The sequence below is a fragment of the Mauremys mutica genome, chromosome 24 (genome assembly GCF_020497125.1).
Source record: "Mauremys mutica isolate MM-2020 ecotype Southern chromosome 24, ASM2049712v1, whole genome shotgun sequence".
Taxonomy (NCBI): Eukaryota; Metazoa; Chordata; order Testudines; family Geoemydidae; genus Mauremys; species Mauremys mutica.
Window position 1 is genome coordinate 6593538 of NC_059095.1, and position 24653 is coordinate 6618190.

Below are 24653 nucleotides of genomic sequence, written 5' to 3' on the forward strand. Positions count from 1 at the left end.
GAGATCCTTAGAGGAAAAGTGTTATACAAGGGCAAAGTATTCTGTTATTTCCAACATAAAATGTCATTCTTCATCCCCGTAGTTGAACCTTTCACATGTGCCGTTTCAGAGTGATGCTGTATCAGACGCTCCCTGGAAATACGATGCACTGTGACACCCTAAATTCCACCCTAGTATAACACCCTGGAGGTCAATTTTATTGCACCAGGAATGATTTTAGCTCATTCTACATGGAAAAAGTTCAAAACTGTCTCCAGGCATGGCCACGAGCCAAACTGACAATATCTCAAAGACCCTTCTGCTTTGGGAACCCCAACCAAGATGGCTTTCCAGAGCCTTCTGTCGTTATCTAGAAGCCAGTCTCACCTCTCGCTGCTGTACAGGTTTTGCAATTCTGTGCTATAGAGTCCCATCTAGTCGCCCTTGGCACCAGGTTCTCAGTTTTCCTCCTAGGCTCTTGAAATCTCAAATCAACCGGAGATGATTTCAAACTCCTTTAGCCAGGTGAGACTAGATCACCTTAAACAAATACTTGCCTAGTTCTTCCTAAACAAGTGGAACGCGATTCAGTCAGTCAAGATCCTGGTGGCATGGAACTGAATATAGACAGAGGTCCAGCTTCCAGCTAGTGGAAGGTTTTGGAGGACCTGGGTTTATTTTTGAGGCATCATAGGGCTTGACTGTGTGGAATTCAATGCAACACGTGGTACTCCGGGAACAGTTTTGGGCAGGCTAGCTCGGATCGTAAGAGTAAGTTTGAATAATACCAGGCTGGGCTAAGTGGGCCTCTCTGATTGTGTTTGGGATCTAGAGCATCACCAATACCGAAGAGATCTAAACAGCTCATCCTGGCCCCAACGCCTCACAGGCACTGAAGCTTCTGACCTATAATTTTCCATGCATCCTTGGCTTAGTAGCCGAGGTGGATGCCCCATTAGGCAACCATCTATGCCAGGCACAGAGCTGGGTCCTGCGCAGCATTGGGTGGAGGGCACTCCAAAACCCTGCCCTTTACTCCAGATGTGGAGTTGGCCTCTGGATTCCACAGCTGCTCTGCAAACCTCCCACTTAGAATTCCCCAGCCCTGCAGACTGACTGGGGAACCTCAGAGCCGAGATGGAATCTTTTCCATAAGGCAAGTCCCATGAGCCCTGCGGACTCTGCCCCAACCCCAGTGGGAGTGGATCATCCTGAGAAAGAAATGGATAGTGGCTAAAGTCCTTTCCCAAGATCATGCTGTTGAGGGTTACAAGTGGCTCAGAAATGTATCTCTAGGAGGTCTGGATGGAGGCAGGATCTTTGGTTCTGAACAGCAGAGCACCAGGCCCTTGGCCTTCTACTTAATCTATTGTACTCATAGGGTGCCAATCAGTATGTAGGTGCAGTGGCCATCACCCTCTCTTTGCTCCCCAGTGCACTTATCCTTGGCTGGTTGAAGTGATATTATATCTCAATAACCCAGGCCTTTGATTCATGATTGTGCCTTCACTTACCGACTTCTGAAAGGAACCGAAGAGGCTATTAATGACATGCAGTGATCACACACGCCAAAGTTAAAGCTTCTCGCTAAGTGAAATTTGAGGGAAAAGCAGCCAGCTTTTCAATATTTCGGAGAAACGCTTTGTGTCTCTTTTCATTTGCAGCCAGACAGTTGCAAATTGCATAAAATTGCTCCTGAAGAAGAAGGGGGAAAAGGGAGTGGGGTGGGGGGGAGTGTGATTCTTCTGGCAAGGTACAGTATCAGTTTTATATCTATGCAGAACAAAGAAGGGCTTGCTGAAAGGTAGGCAAATAAGTGGCAGGAATTGGTATTGATCCAAGCTGGGAATAGGGGCAGGTTGAAGAGCAGCAGTGGGGGTATTGAGATGCATGGACATGGTGAGAGCCTGGGAACGCAGGGACACGAGAACGGAAAATTACAGGGAGGCAGCAACACTAGAGCAGAGAGATGCTGGGGATGCACCAGGGGTTGAGATGCAGCAGAGCTGGCTCCTGTGGATGGTGCACAAGGAGCAGCACTAGAACGTAAGGACACGGCATCTGATTTGCCTCTCGCTCCTGATCTGGCGCTGGTGCGAATCAGCGCTGACTCAGGCCCGCCCATGAGGAAGGCAATGCACCGGGGTTAACAGAGATAACAGGTAACAGAGTGGGACTGGCTGGCTTGAAGGGAGCGAATCGTGGGGTTGCCAGACATTCACCTCTAATGCTGGGGTGAATCCGGCCTAGGTCAATATCTCCAAAGCTGCCTCTCCATGCACGACCTACTGAGCCAGCTCTGCTCATCCAGGATGCTGCAACTGACAGTGCCTGGGGAAGCTTTCGGGAGCGCGGTTTAGGGCCTGGAGCTTGAATGGAGATGAAGGCTGGACTCCAATCTTCCACTCCTGTGGTGGTCCGGCATCAGCACAGGGTGAGGGAAGCTTGTACGGCCATTGCCTGCACTGTCCCCTTTTTGTGGGTTTTTTAAATAGAAATACACGGCCTCCCGCATATTTCCCCAGCCCTGAGTCCACCAGAGAGGGGGCTGCTCACAGCGTCGCCAGCACTAGAACATAGCAATGCAGGGAACACACCGGGGCCGGCACAGGGAACCAGCGCCACAGCATGAAGGCACAGGGCCAGATCAGCCCCGGCTAAGAAGTGACTGCAGTTCACATTCACGTCAGTGGGAATCCCATCGGCTTATTCCACTGGTGAATCTGGCCCAAGGGGAGTGCAGGGGAATAGAGGGGCTTAGCCGAAAGATGCAGCAGAAGCATGCGTACAACGGGCATTGGGAAAATGGGCTGCCAGGATAAACACTGGGAACTGGAGAGCTAATAAGACTGAAAGGTCGACACCAGCTCCCGCATGCTGCGTCAAAGGGCGCGCCTGTGCTCTCTTCCTGCGCGCCAGTGGGTGCCCTCCCCAAGCGGAAAGGCACACGCACGTATGCAGGGCCCATGGCAGAGTGTGGGCACGTTGCTCAGCTGGAGGGATCCTTCTCTGAGCAGGCTGGCACCCACGCGTGTGAACGAAGACACCCACCCCCACACGTACACACACTTCTTCCCAAACACGCCCACGCTCCCCAATGCAATGGCACGTACACGCTCCCCAAATACACAGACACGAGTACATGCATTTTCCATGCATGCGCAAATGTGGGCCCTCCCCAGCCTCACGTATGCACACGTATGTGCGGGAGCACGCCAGCCTTCACATGTGCTCACGCCACTGCAAATTTCCCCCACTCAAACCCTGGCCCCTCATCATTGCTCTGCTGAGGATTTCCATCCAGGCCTGGTTTTTCCATGTGTGCATTGTTGTTGTAGGAGGGTTTTCTATCTCTCTCTATTTGCATCGGTCGGAAAGAGGAGCTGCAGCAGCCTGGCTGTCAGGAAGTGAGCGGCACCGTTAGTGGTTGCCATGGGAACTGGGAGTTAATTAAGGCCTGTACGCAGAGGCCTGGGTGGAGAGGTCCCCATCACAGCCTAGTTCTGAAGCACAGAACCACCGGCCTCCTGTTTCTCGACAACAAAAGAACATTAAATTAGCAGGGACCCATCTCTCCCAAATCACTGTAATTAAGCTGCAGTGGGGGAGGGGGTGACTGCGTAACAGGTGCTGCCGTGTCCCGCCGCCATTCGGGCTTGAACTCTTTGGAGAACAGCAGATACCTACAAACAGGAGCCAAGCTTTGCCTCGCAGGTCTGAATAATGTTGTTCTGGAGGGGGATGCTATGGGTCCCACTCCTCTTCCAGCCTTAGTAAAAACCCTCTAACCATTCCTGCCTGATCTCAGCCTCTTGGCCTGAGACTAAAACTTCTGGGGAATTTCTCAGGCCCTTGGGCCCATCTCTGAGGTCTCAGGACCTTCAGCATCACTCCAGGGGCTGCGGGTGGGTCTGGTATCTCGACACTTGGCAGTGATGCAGAATTGGCTAGAGGAGCAGTGGGTCTTGTCCAGTCAGTTCCTAGCCCTACTGTCATCCAGGCTCCTTCCAGGCAGGGAGGAATCAATGTATCTGATCCGCTAATTCTTTTGCAAGGGTCAGAGAGAAAATGGGGCAGGTGGTGGATGATGGAGTCCTCCACGAGGGAAGTATCAGGGTTCTCCCATTACGCATCATTGGCAGGACTGCCCCGAACACTACTAAAAGGAATGCCCCCCCCACCCGCATTGGGTACCAGTAAGACCAAAGGGGTTGATGACCCTTCTTATGCAAACGGAGAGCATCCAAGAGGGGAGAACTAGGAGTGGGTGAGAGGAGGAAAGGATGCTGTTGGTAAGAGTATAGAGGAGAATTTCATACAGGAGGCTGCTGTGATGGTAATTTTCCCCACTAGGAAAGATCCCTTGCCTGATGTCCCCCAACAGGCTCAGACAACTTTATCCATCACCAGTAGGATTGGTTTCAGAGTGGTAGCCATGTAGGTTTGGGTGAGTTTAATACATTTGAAGAGCACAGATACTGTGGTCTCTGATCGCCTCACCCAATCCATCCCGGTGCAACAACATGGGACATCTTGGGTTTCAGATTGTCACGAGGACTCTTTCTTGTTCTGTGTCTGCTAAATGGAGGCAGTATCCCCAGAAGAGCTTTTCCCCTGGATTTGAGCGGGAGTGACCTAGCGAAAAATAGGAGTTGGGGGAATGGACGGGCTTCCGCCTCCCGGGACCTCGGTTGGGGCCAGGGGGTAGTTGGGTTCCCCTCAATAAGCTGTCAAGACCAGAAGGGCCTGGAGTAAAAGGCCACCTGAAAATACTTGGGGTGAATTACCCTAGTGGGGTGTGTCTCCCCAGGCCTAGGGGAGCCTGGGATCCTGGTCAGGGGGAATGGACAAACTTCCTTGGTGCATCTGTACCAGCGGCAGGCGAAGACTTGCGTTGGAGATGCCTGCCTCCGCCCATCTCGCTGCAGCTGCCTTAGCCTACTTGGCATTATGGGCAGCTCCCAGTCACGAGATGGGAGCTTTTAGAAGCCTGGTGATAATGATCTTGCAGATCCGGGAGTGGCGTGAAGCTGGGCTCACTAGACTCTGGGGCTCGGTGCAGCTGAGCCTGAGCATTAAGTGTCTGTGCCGCACAGAGCAGTAGTGAGTCTCAGGTCCCTGGTCTGCCTGCTCCCTTACAATGCATAGGGTAGGGCAGAGATGGCGATCGCACCATTCTCATTGCGTTACCAAGACGCTTAGCTACGCGCCCGACCCCCTGCCTTCCGCCTCGTTCCTGTTATGCGGGGGGGGGTAACGGGGTGACTGCACCGCAGTGTTTTCTGAATGCCGCTCCCTTGCTCTTCCTCTGGCCCTGCCTGACGCGTTTCACTTTGCTCTGAGCAGCGACCTGGCCCTGTGGGTTAGAGCATCGCCAGTCAAATAGGAGAGGGGCAGCACAGAGGCTCACTCTTAAGGAGGGACCATTAGATTATCTAGTCTGGCCTCCTGTATATCGCAGGCCATGAAATTTCACCCCCATACGCCTCTATGAAACCCAGGGACTTAAACCAGAGCATTTCCTCAAAAGACCTTTCCACAGGCAGTGAGCAGGAGAGACAGAGGAGCCACTCACGTAAGATTGGGTGGGGGTGGTCTAAGGGATGCCATGGCATTGGGTGGTGTAGATATGCATATAGAATAAGAATAAAATCCCAACCACAAAAACAAAACAAAAACCCTGAAGGGCAGGGTCTTGGGAACTCTGCTGAAGCTCAATAAATTGAGACTAGAAATAAGGTGTATGTTTGTAACACAAAGGATGATTGACCATTGGCAGACCTAGAGATGGGGTGGCTTCTCCATTAATTGAAGTCTTTGAATCAAGACGGGACGTCTTTGTAAAAGAGAGGCTATAGCTTAAGCAGAAGTTCTGGGCTTGATGCTGAGATTAGTGGATGACGTTCTCTGGCTTGTGCTATGCAGGAGGTCAGGTTAGATGATCACAATGGACCCTTTTGGCCTTCAAATCAATGAATCTGCTCTAGAAAAGCTTTCAGTGTGTTTAGTTACATCAGTGCAGGCTTGGCTGAGAGGTTATGGGCCAGCTTCCACTCTTATTTAGCCCAGCAGTAAATTCAGAGTGACTCCTGCTGAAGTCGATGGCGTTACTTCAACACCCATGTCAACTGGCTTTGGTTCTGGATTTTTCTTTCCGTGAGTTAGATTTCTTTGGGGAAATGTGATTTAGATTTCTTTTGCAGCATGTGGAAAGGACTCCAGGAGAATTGGCACACTCCTCTTACCACCTTTCGGACCCGCACCTCCAATAAGACCAATTGTAAAGGCCAAGGAAGGACCAGAATGACAGGGAAGCTCATTTGATGTCCGTGGCCTCAGGTGTACTGCCCTCAGGCATGCTAACGGAGAGGGTCAAGTGAGGGCAGAATGGCCAGTGACTCACCCCATCAAACCGCCCACTTCAGGATGCGTCTGCCCAAGAGCCTGCTGTGCGAAGAGGCTCGTAATTGCTGCGATGGGATGGACTCCCCTGTTGGTTATCTGATGATAATGCACAGTAATGGCGCTGTCACTTCCATAGGGATATCAGGGAGATCCAAAGACTTTCCGAGTCACAGTGATAAGGAGCTCGCCTTGCTGGCGGAGTAGCAGGAGCAGGAGCGAAGACGGGGGTGACTGATTGCGTTAAGGAAAAAGTAAGAAGCGGCAGAGCACCCGAGGAGGTGAAGCGACTGATCTAGTGTGTCATTGTCCTTCACTCAGCCTGGATGTCTATACACTGCTGTCTGTCATCACTCAGTGCTCGTCTTCCAGAGGCACGGGGACAGCTTCCCTCTCCACCTGCCTGTCACTCACAGCCAGCTGGGCCAGGAAAAGGAAGACACCCGTCCTGCTCTGCCTGAAATGATGGCCTTCAGCAGGGGCTCCGGTGAAATGAATTGGGGATTCTCAGTCCGGTTCCCATAGGACAATCTACCACCACTCTTGGCACTAATTCCACAAAGGTTGGGTCTAGCAGTTAGAGCAGGAGTCATAGAGTCAGGACCCCTGGGTTCTTTTCCTGGTTCTGCTCCAGACTTCCTGTGTGACTTTGGGCAAATCACTTCCTCCGCCTCAATTTCAAAATGGGGACAACGATACTTACCTACCTCATGGGGGAGGGGAGTTGGGAGGGCGAATTCTTTAACGTTCTTAAAGCGCTTTGAGATGCTCAGCTGGACGGTGCCAGAGCAGCGTTCGGTTAGTACCATATTAATTGCCAACCTTACTGACGCTCTCAACGGAGACCACCAAGGACTGAAAGATCAGTGAAGACTAAATTCTCCTTTCATCTGCCAGGTCAGGATTGAGGCCCGTTGATAGAGTAGCATGTGGGGACATGCCGAAAGATACGCTCTGCCGCTGTTCGCCCTTCATGTTCCGGGACATTGATCCACCATCGCCTGCCCAGATACAGGAGCTGAATGTGCAAGTGAGGTTCCGGACCCTGGTGCTTTGAATGGATGTTTTGTGGCTGTGACCCAATAGGCAGGGAGTTCTAAACTGGCCGGCAGTGAATGGTGATTCAATGCTGAAGACCCCTGCCCTGATCCTGGCGAGTGCTTGAGTGCTCCTGTTTCTAGTGAGGACCCTACGGAGCCAGCACACGCTGGGTTTGTTTCATGGTCTCTGCCTCTGACCTACTTAATGCCGCTGGGTTACCCTGTGTTGCACCTGAGGGGCTATTCTACATCACTTACACGTAATTAATAGAGAGCGAGGCCTGCTCCTCCCTTGGGCCTCCCTGCAGCACATGATTTGCTGAGCATCCCGGCCTGACGTCCCAGGAAGCAGGAGGGGACGGTCTCTCCTTCTCCTGGAGGAGATGGCTGCAGGATGGGGGCTGGGCTGTTGGGTCACTGGGGTGGCCGCTCACTCAGTGCATCAGTGTGGCCGTTTGGGGGCTGCTCATCCCCAGGGATGTTCTGGGGGAAATGGTGCATTTTGTGGAGCAAATTGGAATCAGCTGGAATCAAAGCCCAGAGGCTTTACTCACTCCTTGCTCCCTGGGAAACCTCCCATTGACTTCAAAAGGAGTTTGGCCTGGATCTGCTCAGGATTTGGCCCTTGGGCAGGGCAACAGGTAGGGGGACTCCAGGGGTGAAACCCTGGCCCCACTGGAATCTATGGGAAAACTCCCACTGCCTTCATGTGGCAGAATTTCATCCCAGGCATCCTCATTCCCAGCCATTGCATCAGAAAACAGGAGCAGGAATGTCACAGTAAAGGAGCTGGAGTAGCCACCAAATCCCTCGCCCAACTGGGCTTCATAGTCCAAGCCCTGCAGGAGCACGGAGCAGGGTGCAATTTATATTGTAATTTATACAGAATCACGTCGTAAAGGCCTCTTACTGTCTCCCTCACCGGGAAAGGAATTGGCTGCTCCGGGCTGTCCTTCTGCTCCTCCCACAAGGCAGCTCCTGACCACTTGGGGATCGGCATGAATTCTGAAGGACGAGCTTTCTAACGTCCGAATGCAGATAGCCTGCAAACGCACCTGCGGTCAGTGCACCCCTCGAGCCCAGCCAGGCCGGCTGGGCGCTGCCCAGTGGGAGCCCAGGGGAGAGAAATGCATAGGCACTCTGTGTGTGTGCGTGTGTGAGAGAGAGAGACACACACACACACACACACCCGCACAGATGGATTGGTATGTGTGCATGTGACAGAGAAGGGGGTAGTGCCGGAGAGAGACACAGTGTGTGAGTGTGAGAAAGAAGGTGGGGGAAAGAAAGCAAGAGATGCATGCACAGAGTGGTGTGTGTATGTGCGAGGTAGGGTGAGGGGACAGACACACACAGAGCGTGTGTGAGAGAGAGAGAGAGAAAGGAGGGTAAGAGGGAGAGACACACTCAGTGGGTGTGTCGGGGGGGTGGTGTGACAGAGAGAGAGGGAGGGATTGATTAACCAGGTGATGTTCCCTTGCTGGTGTGTCTGGCCACACCACCACCATGTCGCTGGGAGCGCATTGCAAGGCCATTGGTCCCCTGCCCGGTGGGTCACAGAGCTGACAACGCTGCCTATCATTAGCGGCAGGTAGGAAGCGCTGCGAGGCACTGGCGGTGAGGGGCGGGGGAGCGTGGCCTTTGCCGGCCCAGCAGCGTGTGCTAAATGTTAATGTGATATTCTTCAGAAATGAATAAATAGGTTAATTTTTAATGCTCATCTAAATAATTTAATGAGGAAAATCAAGCTCAGTCTGCGAGGCAGGCTCAGCCTCATAAATCACTAGCAAAAATCCTCTGAGCCACATGGGTGTGGGCGTGTGTAGTACATGCATGTGTCTGGGTGGGTGGGTCCGGTACATGCATGCATATGTCCGTGCACGTGGGAGATAAGAACGGCCATCCTGGGCCAGACCAGTGGTCAGATACTTCAGAGGATTCACACATATGTGTGTGGGAGGTGCATGCATGCTTGTGTAAGGGCATGTGTGTGTGTAATACACACATCTGTGCAGGAGTGCCTGCCTCTGTATGTTTGTGTGAGTGTGCACACATGTGTCCTGACTGCATGTGTTCATGGTGGGTCTCTGTGTTCATTTGGGCACCGTGAACATAGCTGCGTATATGTACATAGCTGTGCCCCTGGGTCTGTACATGTGTGGATGTACACGCCACATCATGTCTAATGCAGTGGGACATGACCGCTAGAGTGGGGCACGAGGAGCACAAGACTTTGGTTGTATCTCCAGCTCTGCCACTGACTCACTGGGTGACCCTGGACAAGTCACTTCCCCTCCCCATGCCTCGCTCTGTCCCTCTGTAAAATGGGAGGAGCAAATACTCACCTGTCAGCGTAAGGTGCTGTGACTTGAGACCTGGTATGAAGCCACTTATTCTATATGGCTCATTGTTCTGGTCACCCCTCCTAGTGGAGTGTCTCTGGACTATGCAGCCTGAGCACACACATGGGCCAGGTTAAAGCTGCTGTAGAATTTCCTGGCATTTGTGCATTTAGGTCTCTGCTTGTGGGGCCTTTTGTGGTTTGTTTGCCATTACAGCAGTGGTGGAGCTGGAATTAAGGTCATGTCGCCTCCTTAGCTCTGTGCTGCCATTGCCAGGAAACGCCTGTGATAAGCATGATGCCTCCTCCATGGTTAGGCCGGCGGTGGAGACCTCTCACTGCAAACGTTAAGCAGAGGAGTCTGAATTTCTTCCCCAAACATAAATGCCTTTCGCTGCTTTGAGAGGCTTCTGTATCTCGCCTTCTGCGTCTCTACCCACGTCTCCCTGAGCAGGTGAGAACGAGCCAAGCCGCCCCTTCGCGGCTCTGCTGGCAACGGATCAACTGGAGGGAGTGGAAGCGGGAAGTGGGGCTTGTTAGAACTGGCTAGGGATTGGGAGCTGCTCAGCCTGGCCAGAACCTGGTCATCTCGTGGTCAGGCTGGTTCTGGTTGCAGCCCCGAGCCAGTGGGAGTGGGTCTGAGGGCTGCTCGGGTCAGCTTCCCGGGGATGTGCGAGAGCAGAGGAGAGACCTCCGTGTGGCTTAGAGGGCGGGGTGAGAGCGAGCTGGGGTCTGCAGAGCGGCTCAGGGAGCCCCCCAGGCCATCTTGGTCACAATCCCAGAGCCAGATGCTGCTCTTAGTTCTCCTCCTGCAACTCCATTGAAATCTGCTCTGGATGCACCCCAGGGCATCTGAGACAAGACAGCTGACTCGCAGGCCTCAGTGCCTCTCTCCCCACTCCCCAATAGCCAGCGATGGGCTCAGAGGGCTTTGTACACCATAGCTCTGCTGTTCCCACCGGGGGCTGGTTCTGGCCCAGGTCTGCCCCACTGGGGCGCCCGTACGCAGCAGCTGGGGCCTCGGTGGCCAAGGGACCCTGTTTACATAATGCCAGCTCATCCTGCCGATCCCGCGAGGGTCGCGTCCCGCTGGCAAAGCCCAGAGAGTCACTGGGAGCAATGGGGAGGGGGGGGCCTGTCCCCCTTGTCCCCCCACACCTCCCCACCAGCCCCCTCGCCACAGATCATATCAAAATGTCTCTTTTGTGCAAAGCGGAGGGAATGCCCCTAAGAGCTGGTTACCATGGCAACCACAAATGTCAGGTTCCATGTGGTGAATAACCGTTTCCATGACGACAACTCCTTTACCCAAGGTGCCATGAGCTGGAGTGACAGGCCTGTGGGGGGATGGGCAGCTGGGGTGGGGGTGGGGGGGGGGCAGGATGTTCTCAGGTGCTGAATTCCCCTTGGGGTTGCTCCTGAACCTCTCCCGCTCCTCCCTTCCCCCTCCCACTGCTGCCGTTAAAGAGTCTGGATTCTCCCATATGCAGGCGTAAAGCCATGAGCTTCAATGAAGCCTCCCCCTCCCTGCCCCCCCCTCCCCCCCCGGATTTGCACTGGTGGGGCTGAGCTCAGAGTCCAGTCCCTGCATTTCCCTCCCCATCTGTTTATCTTAATCCCAGGTTTTCTTCCTGGCTAGAAATAAAGCTGGTTCTTGAGGATGCAGCGGGGGCGGGAGGGGTGTGTGTGTGTGTGTGACTAGTACAGCTGTTGCCCCTCCCCCGAGCCTGTTCCCAAGTGCACATCTGGACGATGCTGCCCGACCATGCACAGGGAGGGCACAAAGCTTCCCACCCTGCACAGGTTATTGATGCAGACGGCAAGCAGCAGCCACTGCTTTGCTCAGATCTCTCAGTCGGGTGTTGGGGGAACGGTCTGGATGAGAGTCCTCCTCTGGGAATCCCGCTTACATCCGCACCTCCCCAAACGGACACCCAAGAGACACCCGGGCGGCAGTGCTGGGCTGGAAGCTGGAGACTGCTGCCTGACTCACGCTGGGGCTTGCACCTAGCAGGGTGGCTATGGCCAGAGGCGCTCCATAAATCAATACAATCAATCCGTAGCAATAAGGTGATGAGTGAATCAGAGGCCAAGCTTGGAATGGCAAAGCAGCATGCGGTGGGTGGCGAACGGGGTCTTGGGAAAGAAGCCACCTCTGAAGGCTGGGTTGGGTTTGGTGCCCAGTCACTGGCTTAGTGCGAAGACCAGCGCTTAGCCAACAAAGTCCCGGGATGCCGCAGGGGACTGCAACAGTCAGCTGGCGCGGGGGGCATTTGGGGTTTGATGATAGTGCTGCCTGCAGAGGGAAAAGCACTGTTCCGAATTGGTGCGCTGAAGCACTGGCGCATGGTATGGAGGAGGCATTGCAAGTCTGTGCATCTGTCTCTCAGTCAGCCAGCAGGTAGAACCCCATTCCTGCAGAAAGGGCCCGGTAGCTCCCCTCTGTGTGGTCTCCATCTCCAACTCATCACCCCTTTGGCCAGAGGCAGACTCTTCATTCCCTGGTTTGACCAGCTGCTGAAAAGAGAGCTGCACCTGTCTAGCTGAAACCACTAACCTCAGGGGCGCTGGCTGGGAACAGTGTTTTCCACTACTGGCCCCAGCAGGTCCGCCTGCATAAATACATGCAGCCTTTGTGCATACAGATCAGGTTTGTGCATGCACATTGGATGACTGGGCACAAGCTTGCAGCCAGGTGCTCAATCTCTCTGCCCAGGTAAGGATGGTCTTCTGCAGTTACATCCTGGACATTGACACAGCTGGAAATGTGACCCAGGAGCAGAAGCACCAGAACGCTGAATTCTTTTGAGTCACAAAGCACGTGATCAATCAGTCACTTGGAGCTGGAATCTCTCAGCAATGGGTGTGTGTGAGTGGGGGGAGTCTCTTTATAGACTTCAGTTCATAACTTTTTAGCACTCGACTTCATTATACGTTTTTCATCATGGTTGTGCCTTAAACCACCGAACTTAGTCGAGGACCCAATCCTCTAGGATGTGAGCAGATCTTGCTCAGGCAAAAAAATGTTACCGACTCAAGTCAATGGGAGCTTTCCTCGAGTGAGGACTGAGGCTGCTGGATTTTTCTCACGTAGTTATGGAAATGAGCCTCTTGCGCAAGAGATCCTAACTGTGGAGGCCGTTGGCCTCCAATTTTGGGCTCCTCGAGGGAGGAGAAGGTATATTGCTTGTGAATTCACTTTCAGTGAGACGCAGGCTCCCAAGCACAAGATGTGCTTTTGGAAAAGAGACTCGGTCTCCTTAGTCACTTAGGTGCTTTGAAAATTTCCCCCCCGGTGCCCATAATAACCTAATTGTCCTCTCATCCTGTTGACTTTGCGGGAGTCACTCCAGGTTAGATCAGCATTAGTGAGACGAGTGCTGAGCCCAAACACCATTTAGAGCTGGAGGGGTTTGTGACACTAGGTAATCTCCTCCTCTCCTGTGCGGATGATGCTTTGAGGTGTCACCACCGTCTTTAAAAGAGGTTCATAATCCTCCTTTTCTAGAGTTTTCCCTCAAGGATCTCAGTTCCCCATAGGAGCATTAATGAAACACCACCCCTGTCTGTTACGGATGTCTTGTTTCCCCGCATTTTACAGAAAGAGAGAGAGAGAAATGGAAACACAATTAAGTGACTCGCCCAAGGCCATGCTGAGTCAGTGGCAGAGTTAGGAATAGCTCAGAGGTCCCCAGGCTTGTTCTTTAACCACTGGGCCACACTGCGCCCTGGGTATTAGATTCTGAAATGATGAAGTGTTTGCTTCAAGGCCCTGAGTCTTTCTCAGCCAGCAATCCGCTGCCTGGAAGATGCAGGGTTCCTTGGTACAGGCTATGTGTATTTAAAGGAGGGGTGTTCTCTGCACTGCCAGGATAGGGAGGGGTGGGGGCTGCATTCCTCCCAGAAGATCTGAAAGAAGCTGCTTTGGCGCCTTTCTGCAGGTCCTGGCTTGCAATCATGTCATGGGTCTTGGCTTGCAGTTGTGGATCTCCACATCCCCAGGACACTCCTCCACACGGGCATGACAGGCACTTACTGGCACAGCGGGAGGAGGGGCTCCTAATGGAAGAGTACTTGGGCACGGGGTGCCCACGGGCTTATACCGCTGCACAGGCCCGAGAGCATCAGTGTGGGGAGGAGGTAATATTCCCAGCTGCATCTCTCCACCCTCGGGCAGTGCTGCTGAATTCCCCGGTGCTGCTGGCGCCACCGTGTGACTGGCAGGCGGGCAGCGGTGTCTCATTCCCCGTCTTTCTCTCTCGTTGCAGATGGCCCGTCCGATCCAGGTGAAGCCGGCGGACAGCGAGAGCCGTGGAGGTAGTTGTCATCTCTCCTTGTTATTCCTCCTGGTCGTTTGGCTGGCAGCTGGCAGCTGTTGTGAGGTGCCCTCCTGGCCCACTCTTGCTAGGCAGAGAGACCCAGCGTTTATGGCCTGCCCCGGCGGGTGATTGCGGGCCTGGGTTTGGCTCCTGGTTTGGTGAAACACTCCATGTCTGAGTACGCCCCTGCAAGCCTCATCCAAGCTCACAGCTTCTCTGCTGGGCTCCAGGCCGACACTCCACGTGCTCCACTTGGGAACTGTGCAGACCGTCGGCCCTGGGGCCTGGCAGGAGGAACAGGAAGCATGATGGGGACGTTTGCGGGAGGCTCAGGCATAGCACTGGGCCAGTTTTTTCATTGGAACCTTTTTTTCAATGAAAAATGCAGATTTGGGTTGACCAAACCACTTGGCGAATTGGCTCAAATTGTTCAGTCCAAAAAAAAAAAAGAAAGAAAGAAAGAAAAAAGCAGAAGCAATATCAAAACTTTTCCATTTTCCCATTCGAAATGAATTTTTGTTTAGAAATTTGTTTTCCTTTTATTTAAAAAAAAAAGTAAAAAAAACCCCCTCAGAAATGAAATGAAACAGGGGTTTTTCGGTACGGCCGATAGCTATTCGCACAGCTCTCCTCAGCGGTGCAGGTTAGCCCCTTGGCCTAGCGAGCATTAACATGACAGCAGTAACATATGCTAAGCGGTTATGAGCTGCAATATGCGGCGAGCTGCGTTAATTTACACTGGAGATCACGCCCCTGTCAGATGCCATTCTTCAGCTGGAGCAAGTGTAACCCCCTGGCGTCGCAAATGAACAGATCCTTTTTGTTGCTTTTCCCTGCCTTAACCGTCCATTTCGCCTTCCTCCCACACTCCTGCATCTATCCTTCCTTCTCTTCATTTGCTTGTGCTGCCTTATCAAGCAATGTGGTAGGGCTGGCGGAATTTGGGTGGGGCTGTTTTTCCCTTTAGAATGGAACATCGCATGTACCGTGTCTAGGATTGAAAGGATTTGATTTTTGTTTTCAAGGATTATTTCCAAGTATTTTGTTTGTATTGATTTAAATGTTCGCATCAGCAGGAAATCAAAATAAAAAATAGTCCGCTATTAATAGTCCTTAATTCCAAACGGACGCTGGGATTTTCAGATGAGCCTAAAGGAGTTAGGTTTCCAAATTTCAATGGGACTCAGGCATCTAACTCCCTTAGGCTGCTCTGAAAATCCAAGCCATAAAGCCTGTAGGAAGCAAGGTGTGGAATAGTGACCTAAGTCACTTCAGCCCAGATCTTCAAAGGGATTCAGGTGCCTAACTCCCATTGGTTTTGGCTATGGAAGTCTTTGTTGAGCTACAAAATCTCGTACACACACGTAACCATGCGCAGATGCTCACAGATACCACACACAAATTCTGGTACACAGTTAATATGTAGCCATATTCAGAGAGACAAGTTTATGGACACCCGAACAGACACCACAGAGATACATAAAAACATCCACATCCAACACTAGGCATGAGCTACGTTCACAAGTCCAGCCATACACATGCACAAATAAATAGAAAGATAAACTCATACCCATTTATTAAGCCCTCAAGCCAGATTAAAAAAAAAATAACTTCCCCTCTCTGTAAATGTCCCTTATCAGTGATGGAAATTCTTCCTTACAGAAGGAAAAAGATTGTTTCTTCTAGGCTGCACTGCCTAGAACCATGTACCTGCGCTTCTGAGCACACATGGATTTAGGCAGCCAGAAAGCTGAATGCCCAAATAAGAGCTTGCTGATGTGTTGGGAAGGGTGGAGTTAATATTCAGCCAGCTCGTCCTCTCAAGCTGCCCAGGGAACTCTGCCAAGGACCGCAACACATGAGCGGGGAGAGACGCTGACGACGATCGCCGACATTTACCGATTGAAAATTGAATCCTGCCGTGCCTAATTAAGGCCCCGATGCTGTAGTCTGAGACTTATTTCTGCCCCCCGCAGGGCCCCATCAGTGCAGGAATCCACCTGGATGGAGCCGAGTGCAGGATCAGGGCCAATCTGTGCCTCAGCTTGTTGCATCTGTGCTGGACCATAATTTCCTCTGGGCAGGGACCGTGCATCTGTCTATGTTTGAAAAAGCGCTAAGTACGCTGTAGTGGCTGGTCAAAATAATAATAATAATTAATGTCCCCACTTTGCTCCTTGGGGAGCAAAAGGAGACGTGCTGCTTCTTAGACCATTTAATTGAGTTCAAAGCTGCCAGTGGTGTTTGCAGAAGACATTTCTTTCCCTGTGTAGGACCAGATTATGATTCTGTTACAACCCATAGCCTATTACTCTCTGCAAAGTAGTGCCACTGACTTCGGTGGGCCAATGCTCATGGGGAAAGCACTAGTCAAATGGAGTCAGAGTATCACAAACTGGTGCTTAATTATTTTTGCCTTCCCTACAGCAAGATCTTTATTATTTAAAAAAAATATCCTAGTGACGGTTTTATTAAATATTAATATTATCTTACATTTCTATTGCAACTTCCATCCCAAAGCATCGCAGTCGCTGGTAGAGAAGGGAGAAAGGAGTCAAAAATGTTTATTTAATTTGTGGGTTTTTAAAAAAAGTTTATTTCCATTTTCACAGCTCTGAAACAGAGGAGGATGTTTCCCTACCGTCTCATGATATTGGTGCCAAAATGGCCATTTTTCACATTTTAAGAAAAATGCAACATAAAAAGATTTCACTTTTTTAAATGCAAATCGATTTTCAGCCCAAAAGGCTTTGCATTTCAAAACTGCTGGAAGTTGTTTTGCATTGGAAACAAGATCCTTTTTTTTTGGGTGCGGGACCTATTTCCATTCCAAAAGGCTCCAGTTTTTCCAAGATGAAACCTGAAAAAGACATTCACTAGCATTTTTTCCTGTTCTTATTATTATTGTTGAAAATTTGGACCATTTTTAGAAATTCAAAGCCGGAAGGCAGAAGTCTTGATTTTCTAGGTCTCTGAATTTTGTTTCAAATTTTCTCCGATAAATCTACAAATTATATACACATGACAACACAGAAACGCAGCCACTTCTGGGGCGGGGGGGGGGGGGGGCGGGGGACTGATGGAGGCCCAGAACTCGCCTGCAGCTTTTCACTGTGACAAGGAGAATTTGCTATCGAGGTCTAAGAGGTAATGGGGAGTTTGCAATGAAGTGTGTGCATGTGGCATGGGAGAAAAATAGTGATTCTCATTTAGGTTCTGCTTAGATCCATCCTACAAGACTACGGCCATTTAATCCAAAGTCCTGCCTGCATTTAGGAGGTCCATACTGACCCCTGTCTTCCACACCAGTGCCTGGGGCAGCCCAGAACCCAGAGGGCACAACCTTGGCATAAAGCCACCTTTTCCTTCCTCTTTTCCAGCACAGCACTGCTTCCTTTCTTGATGTTTTCCTTTATTACCACCCCCCGCCCCTCACACTGGTCCGGGGTGTTCCCTGAGTCCAACGGTCCATTCTGCCCTGAGTTGCAGCCGTTAATGCCAATGGGCTTGCAAGGGAGGCAGAGAAATGTCCCCTCCTTTCCTCTTCCTCCCTGTATTTACGTTGCAAATCTTCCTTCCTGTCTGGGAATGACAGTGCAGGAATAAATGAGGAGTCGGGAGCAAGTTCCCATCAGCCCAGGCGCAGCAGAGCTCCCATCTGTCTGAGATGCCCCCAGCTCCTTTCGTGCAGACGGCAGGAGGAGATGGACTTTATTGTTTCCCTGTCAGGTTTCAAGCAAAGGAGTTTACTACCGAGTCTGCAGGGAAGAGAGAGGGAGGGAGGAGAAGGAATCCTAAGCAGCGCACAATACAAATGCAAACCCTCTGCAAAAAGTTACTGCAGCTTCCCATAATCTACCGTGGTCCTGGCCTTTTAAACAAAGCTAATGCTCTTAGAATGAAATCCCAGCCACCTCACACTGGGTGTCAGACTCCAGCCTCCCACCTGGGCACCGTCTCAATGAGGTTGCTTCTCCAGTGATCATGCATCATAGGGATACAGCAGGAACTGTGTTCAGAGGATATTGTCTATTGTCCTCATGGACACAGGGACCAGAGAAACTCCATCCCCCAGCGAAAGGACTGAAACAGCAACCCCCAGATATGCCTGGCCTCCTGCAAGAGACCTTGATGGAGAGGAGGATGAAGGCTGGGGAGCCAGAACTGAAGCAGGGACCTGGGCTGCTTCTCTCTCAGCTGCAGGGAAGGGATAATATCTTGCATTTCCATAGCAAGGAGCTCAAAGCTTTATGACGATGGACGGGGATGGCTTCACTCACCACTGAAATACAGCCACCTCTGGAACTTAGCAGCCGCTTAATAGCCACCCTGCAGTTTAGGGCAGGGAGATGAATATTGTATCTAACCGAAATGGTGTGGGAAATCTAGAGGCAGGATGTAGATTCTGCTACACGGATTTGGCCGTGATATTGGGGCTCAGTGCCCTGAGCTCGTGAAGAATGCCAGGGGATGGTTAATGACCACAAGCAGTCTGGACGTTAGCTTTGATTCTCATTCCAAACCGGGTGTTTCCCAGCAACAGGACATCCCCAAGCACCATGCCGGGGCAGCTCCTGGGGTTGCTGTTGGACCCCAGCTTGTTTTTTCTCATCTCAAGGCTGCATCTCACCTCTGTGGTTTGTAACCATGTTAACACCCCAGGGGTGGGTGCCCCTTGACATCCTCTCGGCTTGTTCTTTGTGCACATCTGGGGCACACGGATCCAGCCAGTTGACAGAGTTCAAGCTGCGCCTCAGACCCTTTCCCGCCGGGGCCACACTCTTGGATTCATCCCATCTAGGAACTGGCAATCAGAGTACTATTTCCAAGGTCTTCTGCGGGAACCCCAATCTTGGAGAAGACGCAACACAATCTGCAGATCGGGCTAGAGCGGTCTTACACAGCGATGGAGACCCACTGCCCCTTGGAGAGCAACGCTGAGTGTGGGCAAAGCAGTTTTGTGCCATTTATTGCCATCGATTGGAAAGAAACCCCAGAAAAACTTTCCTGGGGTCACACCAGAGCCAACTTGCCTCATGAGATTCCAGGGGAGTGGCCTTTTCATGGCTGAACTATGGCAGGCACCATGTTTCAGTATATTCTGCCTCCCACTGGCCTGGTGCCCTCTCGGACTGCATATTTTCTACTCAGCCGTCCTGTCCCACATCCCGTGCAAGCCTGGGGTTCTCTCACGTTGTCTCTTGTAAACGAGTGACGTCACCAGTGCAGAATCGGGGCCCTGCAAAACAGGGAGCGGCATGTTCTGAATCTTCCCCAGCTGTTTATTTTCCTTGTGTCTATTTGGGCCTTTGTCTCAGGTTTCAGCCATCCTTGGACACTGAGAGCTCCCTGCATACATCCGATACAGCTGTGTGCATGAATCCTCCGCTCAGAGGCGTGGTGTTGCCTGGGAGCCAGGAACTTCTGAGTTCTTGGGAGGTGTATTATGACAGCACCCAGGAACCCCAGTCCTGGACCAGGACCCTGTTGTGCACTGCTTCAAACACAACACACAACCGATTCCTACCCCAACCAGCACTTACACTCTGATTAATCTCAGCTCTTATATTGATTCAGTGGCTTTAGACCAGTCACTTAAAGTGCAAATCTCAGCTTATATTTTATGTTCCGTTCCTGTTTCTTTGAATACCCTAGATTATTAAAAAGGGGGAGGGGGGAACTAATTAAAATCAAATTACGTTTTCATTATTTTAGACTTTTAGCCTTTCGCTCACTTTCTACAAACGGACTAGTCCAGTGGTGGCAGACACTTGGCCCGTCTGGTGGATATGGGTGACTCTCACGGCGTATTCGGATTCTGCAGAATCCCAGTTTTCATGAAAAAAAAAGTTTCTAGGCTTCACGATTGCACAGCTAACCTTCCAAATATGAACCGATGCAGGGCTTTCTGCCTGAGTCTGCAGAGAGCCTGAACCAATATCTCTGGAATTCAGCCCTTCCTGCACAAAGGGTCTGGCACCTCTGGGCTTGTCTGTTTTACTTTTGTCTTAGTCAGTGTCTTTGGTGCTTTCTCAATATTGATAGGGTCTGAGCCTCTGCCACAACAGGGGGATGTTATTCTTTAAAAATAAAAAGATTCCCCCTGGAAGTTTAAAAAAAAACCATTCAAAATGTTTCTGTGGGTGTTCAGCTTTTTTAGCCCACGTTGTCCTGACACGGCCCCTTTAATAAATCACTCGGTACCTCAGTTTCCCCATCTGTTAAAAAAACGGGAGCTCACAATACTTACCTCTCTGACCGAGGTGTTGTAGATAAAAAGTGCTTTAAGACGTGCTAAGTATTAGCGTTATATTCCTGACTCCAACGTGCCACACACATGAGTGACATGCACTGTTAAACATACATCCTTGCACACAGAATGTTACCTAACTGGTTAGGTGCATTATGACTGGGAGAGGAATCTTTCCCCTACTCTTGCCATGACAGCAAGCAGCATGCTAGGGTTGATTGACTAGCGGTGTGATTGGATATGGCACATCCAATGCCCTAGGAGCCTGCTGCGCTGCATAGCATACCCAAGCCCTACAGGTTAACTGAGGACATCTTTTGTCCACTGGTGGAACTGAATTCACTCCTGGCCACCCATCTGTCCCAAACTGAGTGGTTTTTATGGGTTAGATCAGTGTATTCGGATGGGAGTTACTGCAAAGATGATGTTATTAAACCTCTACAGAACACATCTTCCAGGCAGTCACTTGGAGCCTGAGAAAGGAAAGGCGCTTTTCCAGAATTGCAAGATAGCCTGGCAGGGCTAGTGTAGGGGGAAAGCTCGTCTGGGCAGGAGGCAGAGCTTTCTTGGGAAGCAGGCCAAAGCTGTGGCATGAATTCCCCAGGAATTAGGGCTCATCCTAAACCTTCCGCTCCACGTGGCCAGCACAGCACGCCTCTCCGACAAACACGCAGCTGCATCCTGCATTTCAAAACAACCCCCGCACCCCCACCAAAGCAAGCCCATCCCCTGCACACCCAGTTCTCCCCCTGGGGAGAGGATGAGAGAGAGAGAACAAACCACATGTGACAGATGTGAGTCATGGCGCTTAATGCACGGCTGGAAGGTGCTCAGATGCTGCGGTGGTGATGAAGGCGGCATAGACACCTGTCCAGAATGGCGTGGCTGGGGAGGGGCTAAAGGGGGCTGGGTGGGAAATTGAGCTGGGTGAAATCAAGCTGCTTTGATCTGGCTGGGGGAGTTGGAAAGGAACGCGGGCTAGGGAGAGACGGGAAAGATTGGGAGCGAAGGAGGAGAGAGAGCAGGGCTAGAAGGGGAGAAGAGAGAATAAATTGCAGGACCGGGGGGGGGGGGAATGAAAAAGGGAAGGAATAAAATGAGAAGAGGGGGAAGAATAGAGCAAAGAGGAAGAGGAAAGAAACCGTAAAGGGCAAGAGGGCAGAGGAGAAGGGAAGTGCTAAAGAGACCGAGACAGGGAGGCCGGAGCAGGGGAAAATAATCCGCAATTTACATGAGTTTGAGGGATTTTAGAAAATAATGATGATGATGATGAAGAAGAAAAGGACAAAAGCCAGGCCTGGGGCAGCTTTAAAACCATCATCGCAGTGAATTATCCACCCGGCTGGAGCTGGGGAAGGAACGCCCTGGTCTCCGCCTCATGTGGCTCAGAGACTGCCTCCCCCCCCCCGTGGCCTGCTGTGGAGACCGGGGCTCAGGCCTGGCCCCTGAATCCCACCGCTGCTGAGAGGAGGGCCCTGAATGAGAGGGACAATTGGCACCCGGGTGGGTCCCTCTTTGGCGACTGCAAGGCAGGGAGCGTGGGCTGGCTTGAACGCTCTGCTGCTCTGAGCTGCTGGCGGTTGCTTACCCGAGCCCATTAGCACCGTATTAGTGACGAGGACGCTCCCCGCGTTCCCAGTGAGATTTATCGTGGGAACCATCCCATCCGTAACGGGCTGCGCAAGGGGGTCGCCTCCCTCTCCCATAGCCATCCCTGCTCTTCTTCCCCCGCCCCCGCCCCCGCCAACAGCTGTTTGGCCAGATGACCTAATTCCACTGGGTTTTAAACAGGAGCCGCTTCCCCTGCTGTTTCTCTCTCTAATGGCTGAACCGTTCAGCCTTAAAACCCTCCAGTGTTCCTCGTCATCGCTCCATCAGAAATCCACTCGGCGCTAGGCCCCTCCTTGCGCCCTCCCTTCCCCAACCTGCCTGAATGACGGCCTGCCCGAGAATGGGTTTCCATGGGAACTCAAACTCCAACAGTCGGGGATAAGAGACAATTTTCGTGGTTGCTGGACAGCCTGGGAAATTGCCAATCAGAGGGTGAAAAAGAAGCGCTAGAAAGAAGGTGGAGAGACAGAGAGAGACCTGCAGCTTGGCTTGCAAAAGCTCCACGGGCCAGGGCACTAATGCAGAAGCCTCGATGCTTCAGATCCAGGGGGCTGTTCTAACCATTGCAAGGTGTCAGGGGCTCCTGGTGGCTTGGCCAGCTGCAGAACTGGGGGCGATGCGGGCTCAGTCAGTGATGCTCAGCTTCAAAGTGATTGCTGAGGCCCCCCCTCACCCCCCCATAATAGGAAGGGACTAGGAGCCAGGTGAGGAGTTTTGGAGAAGAGCTGCAGCTTTTACCAGGAAAATGCAATCAAGAACATTAGCTGCGACATTGGGCTGGGCGCTGGGGGTGGGGGGGGAATGAGACGTTTGCTTTAATCATTAAAATATTTTTAATTAAAGCGACGGCATCAAAATAAAAGTCTTCCACATTGTTAACTTACCATTGTTAACAGAAAAGGATTAAAGGGGGGACATATTTATTTCTCTCTCCTCCCCCCAGTTTGTGTATTGAACAGCACTAAGTGAAAATGACGATAACATTTCCCCTATATCGTCCTTTGTCAGTTTCCCCTGTTGCGGTATTGCCAATTCCCAGCATTCATAAGTTAGGCTCCAAAAAAAAAAAAGTTGAGATTGTTTTATTTGCTTTCTGATGTTTGGGTCTTTAAGGGTTCGTGTTTTCAAGCTTTACGCCACAACTAGGAGGGATAGAAGCTTACATTTAAGAAAAAAAATGAAAGCAAGATTCACACATAATCACAGGACTCCCAGAGCTGGAGATTTCAGAAATGCCCCCAGGAAATATTGCAAGATGTGTGATAAAATTGGGAGAGTGGGAAACATTAGATGTTGTTTGTGTGGGTCTTTCATGCAGCGACAAGACAGAGAGGAACATTTATGAAAAAAAAACAACAGGAAAAATGTGATAGTGAAACCATAACAAAATATCCAGGGGACTCAGGGGGCTGGTGGAGAACTTGAAACGACTTGCAATTGATTTTTTAAACTGACTGCTTTCAAGCTGATGGTGTCCCCTTTCGACACATGTGCAATACAAGTTAGTGCCTCATGGTTCCAAAGGAATATCACTTTGCCCAGGATCATTCTCGCTGGGACAATTGCAGCCAACAGGCATTTGCATTAAAATATGGGACAGGCCCCAAAATGGAACAGTTTATCTGAAATTCTCACTCCCCTTCCACATTCATTCCCTCCTCCCTGGCCAAAAATAATCCCGCTTTGGATAAAATTAGATCCAGATCCAAACTGCCAATCATCTTGCAACAGCAAATCCCAACCCAATTCTCCATCGCTGGCAGTTTTAAAATCAAGATAGGATATTTTTCTGAAAGATCTGCTCTCGTTCAAACAGGAATTATTGGGGAACGTGTTACACGGGGTCAGACTAGATTATCACAATGGTCTCTTCCCGCCTTGGAATCTATGAACCTAAAACATTTTTTAAAAAAAATATAAATCTCCCCAGTTGCTGCCCCATCCCATTCTGACCATCTCTGGGCAGGAAGGATAGCCTGGTGAGGAGAAATTGGGACTGGTTAGTGGCCCCTGGCACTGGGTGTCTGAGGAATGTACTTAAAGGGATTTCAGCAGGTCAGTTTTGTCCCAAAGTTTAGGTGTTTGTTAAAATCCCCGACTTTTTACAGTGTCTCAGATCAATCCTGATATTTTCCCCGGTCGATCCAGCACTGATGTGCTTTTAAAGATACGCCCTGTGGTGTTTGCAGCCCTGACACTGCAGCATTCGTACGTGTGCATGAGACCCTGAACATTTCAATTGTTTGTTATACTCTGCTCCTTTTGTTACCCCAGCCGCTCCACCCCACTTGTTTGTCTTGTCCACCTGTTGCTTCCTGACTAGCACCGAGCCTGTTAGCTGTCTGGGGCAGGGGCTGTCTTCCTTCTTAGGTGGCTGTACAGCCCCTAGCACAGGGGTCGGCAACCTTTCAGAAGTGCTGTGCCGAGTCCCCATTTATTCACTTTAATTTAAGGTTTCGTGTGCCAGTAATACATTTTAATGTTTTTAGAAGGCCTCTTTCTATGTCTATAATATATAACTAAACTATTGTTGTCTGTAAAGTAAATAAGGTTTTTAAAATGTTTAAGAAGCCTCATTTAAAATTAAATTAAAATATAGAGCCCCCCCCCGCCCCCGGACCAGTGGCCAGGACCCAGGCAGTGTGAGTGCCACTGAAAATCAGCTCACGTGCCGCCTTTGGCACACATGCCATAGGTTGCCTACCCCTGCC

General features: G+C 51.1%; 1 protein-coding gene across 3 annotated transcripts in view; it reads left to right on the forward strand.

Annotated features, from left to right (window-relative positions):
- Positions 1 to 24653, forward strand: part of CELF5 (CUGBP Elav-like family member 5) — a 58260-nt gene that overhangs the window by 16020 nt on the left and 17587 nt on the right. For 2 of the 3 annotated variants that reach the window (XM_044998768.1, XM_044998770.1), the window contains exon 3: positions 14031 to 14082. In XM_044998768.1, the coding sequence (XP_044854703.1) occupies positions 14031 to 14082 (52 nt within the window). The remainder of the gene's footprint in view (positions 1 to 14030; positions 14083 to 24653) is intronic. The other variant, XM_044998769.1, reaches the window with a different exon arrangement.